The following is a 2,886-nucleotide window of genomic DNA, read 5'->3' as shown; positions in this document are numbered from 1 at the left end:
GTCCCCTGAGGCATTATTGGCGACCCCTGGGTGTTACTGGGGGCCCCAGGGGTGTCATTGGGGTCCCCCAAGTGGTTATTGAGATCCTGGGGGGGGTATTGGGGTGTCCTAAGGGAGTATTAGGGGTCCTACAGGGGATATTGGGGTACATGGGGGATATTGAGGTCCCTGAGGGTTTATTGGGGTCTCCAAGGTGTTATTGGGGTCCTACAAGGAATACTGAGGTCCCCAAGGGGTTATTGGGGTCCCTGGGTTGGTATTGGGGTCCCGCAAGGAATATTGGGGTCCCTGGGGGGGGGTTGAGGTCCCCAATAAGTTATTTGGGTCCCTGTGAGGGTACTGAGGTCCCACAAGGGATATTGGGGTCCCTGAGGGGTTATTGGGGTCCCCCAGGGTATTATAGGGGTCCCCAGGGGTGTTATTGGGGTCCCCAGGGGCTTATTTAGGTCTTGGAGGGGTCACTGGGGTGCCTTAAAGATGTATTGGGGGTCCCACAAGGCATATTAGGGTGCACCTGGGGGGTACTGGGGTACCCCAGGGTTATTGGGGTCCCACAAGGAATATCAGGGTCCCCAGGGGGGTTAGGGGGTGCCCCAGGGTGGTTCTGGAGTTTTGGGGTGCTTGGCAGAGGTTCGGCTGCAGCTGCAACAGACAGGGCACAATGCAGGGCATAAACGTCAAAGTGTCCGTCCGTCCGTCCATCCGTCCATCCATTTTTCTACCCAACCACCCGTCTATCCATCCACGCATACATTCGACTAATCATCCCTCCAGGTATCAGCTCACCCAAGCATCCACCCCCCGGTCCTTCCAGCCATCCCTAACACCCTTCCACCCACCAGCCTTCCAACCACCCACACATGCATCCTTCCACTCTACGCCTGCCTGTCCATTCATCCCTCTCATCATCCAACCCTCAGCCACATCACCCAAACAATCTATCTACTCCTTAAGGCAGGGGTTTGCTCACCCATGTCGTCACCCCTTCATTCATCCATGTCCTCGACATTCCTTTCATCCACCCACCGATCCTTTTGTCAAGCTGTCCACGCAACCTTCTCTCCCGCCATTTCTCCGTCCAACCATCCCTGCTTCCAGCCCTCCAATCAACCATTTTTCCAGGCACTATTCCATCCAGCGGTCCTTGAACCCAGTCCTCTACCCAACCATCCTATCGCCCAGCCTCCATCAAAACACCCAGCTAGCCAGGCAACCAGCCGTCCAATCACCTGTCCAGCCAATCAACCTATTAACCAACCACCCACCAGCAACCATCCAAACGTCCATCCAAACGTCCAAACATCCAACCACCTCCTCACCCAACGAGCCACACGCTCATCCCACCACCCGTACCCCCATCACTGCCCCCCTCCAGGCGTCCCTCTCTCTCCCCCTCCCTTACTGCCTTCAACCCTGCCTGCACCCCTCCCCCCATCCAGCCCCCAATCAACACCCAAGAGAAGTTCCCCTTTCCCAGATGGGCCAAAGATCTTGAACGGGCCCCGCCCCAGCGCCTGCCACACTCCAAACCCAGCGCCAGCAAGGGCGCGGGTGCTCCCACACACCCACTCACCTGTCACGGCATCGGTGGAGACGGGGCCCAGGCGCTTCCGACCCCACACCCCGTACAGGTTGAACTTGTAGCGCCGGGACGGCGACAGCCCAGGCACGCTCACCGTGCGGGAACCACCGGCCACGGGCAGCACCTGGGGCTGGCCCTGCGCATCCTTGTACTGCACCGTGAAGGAGTCAAAGCTGCCCTCGGGGACGCTCCACTCCAGCTGGACGGAGTCGGGGGTGACTTGGGAGGCCGTGAGCTCGCCCAGGCGGGGCTGGGTCGGTGGCTTCTCCTCTTGTGCAGCTGGGGCTGCAACAGAGAGGACACAATGCAGGGCATAAACGTCAACCCATCAATCCATCCACTCCTCCACCCCTCCATCCAAACAAGAAACATTCTTCCATCAACCAATCCTTCCATCCCTCCAACCTCGCGTGCTGCCATCCCTCCATCCATCCCCCAGTCAGCACCCAAGAGATGTTCCCATTTCCCACCAGGCCCAAGCTCCTGCCACACTCCAAACCCAGCGCCCACACAGGACACGGACAGACCCTGCACAAGCCCTCACCTGTGATGGTGTCAAGGGAGACGGGGCCCACACGTTTCGGCCCCAACACCCCGTACAGGTAGAAATTGTAGCGGTGGGATGGTGACAGCCCAGACACGCTCACGGTGTGGGAGCCACCGTCCACGAGCAGTGACTCGGGGTTCCCTTGTGCATCCCTGTACTGCACCGTGAAGGAGTCAAAGGTGCCCTCGGGGACGCTCCACTCCAGCTGGATGGAGTCAGAGGTGATCTGGGAGGCCGTGAGCTCGCCCAGGCGGGGCTGGGATGGTGGATTTTCCTCTTGTGGAGCTGGGGCTGCAATGGAGAGAGCACAATGCTGGACATAAACATCAACCCCTCCATCCATCCTTCCAGAAACCAAACATCCATCCATCCAATGCTTTCTCCATCTTTCATGTACTCAGTTCTCCATCCCACCATCCTCTACCCATCCAACCTTCCATCCAGCCATGTATCATTAATCTCTCCCTCCATCCCTCCAACCTTGCATGCTCCCATACCACCAAGCCAGCCAGCACCCAAGAGATGATCCCATTTCCAAGAAGACAATCGCGCCCAGGACAGACCCTGACCCAGCTCCTGCCCCACATCAAACCAGTTCCAAAGGGAACACAGACGGGGCCCACAGAAGTCCTCACCTGTGATGGCATCAGTGGAGACGGGGCCCACTGATGGAGGTCCGACACACCTGTGCCGGACGTGATCGCCTCTGCGAGAGGTGATTTTTCTACCCAACCATCCATCCATCCATCCATCCATC

The 2,886-nt window shown here is 58.5% G+C and overlaps 1 protein-coding gene across 1 annotated transcript; it reads right to left on the bottom strand.

The window, feature by feature from the left end:
* Positions 1-525: 525 nt before the first annotated feature.
* LOC103915547 (tenascin-X-like) lies at positions 526-2,420 on the bottom strand (the record flags this gene model as incomplete). The annotated part of the gene is made up of 3 exons (XM_009322385.1): positions 526-642; positions 1,574-1,867; positions 2,127-2,420. Coding segments are annotated over 3 exons (705 nt in total), but the record flags the coding sequence as incomplete, so codon positions are not given.
* Between the last annotated feature and the right edge of the window lie 466 nt (positions 2,421-2,886).

The sequence above is a fragment of the Pygoscelis adeliae genome, unplaced genomic scaffold (genome assembly GCF_000699105.1).
Source record: "Pygoscelis adeliae isolate BGI_AS28 unplaced genomic scaffold, ASM69910v1 Scaffold1754, whole genome shotgun sequence".
NCBI classification, from domain to species: Eukaryota; Metazoa; Chordata; class Aves; order Sphenisciformes; family Spheniscidae; genus Pygoscelis; species Pygoscelis adeliae.
The sequence above is the reverse complement of the archived record's forward strand: the minus strand, read 5'-3'. Positions and strand labels throughout refer to the sequence as shown.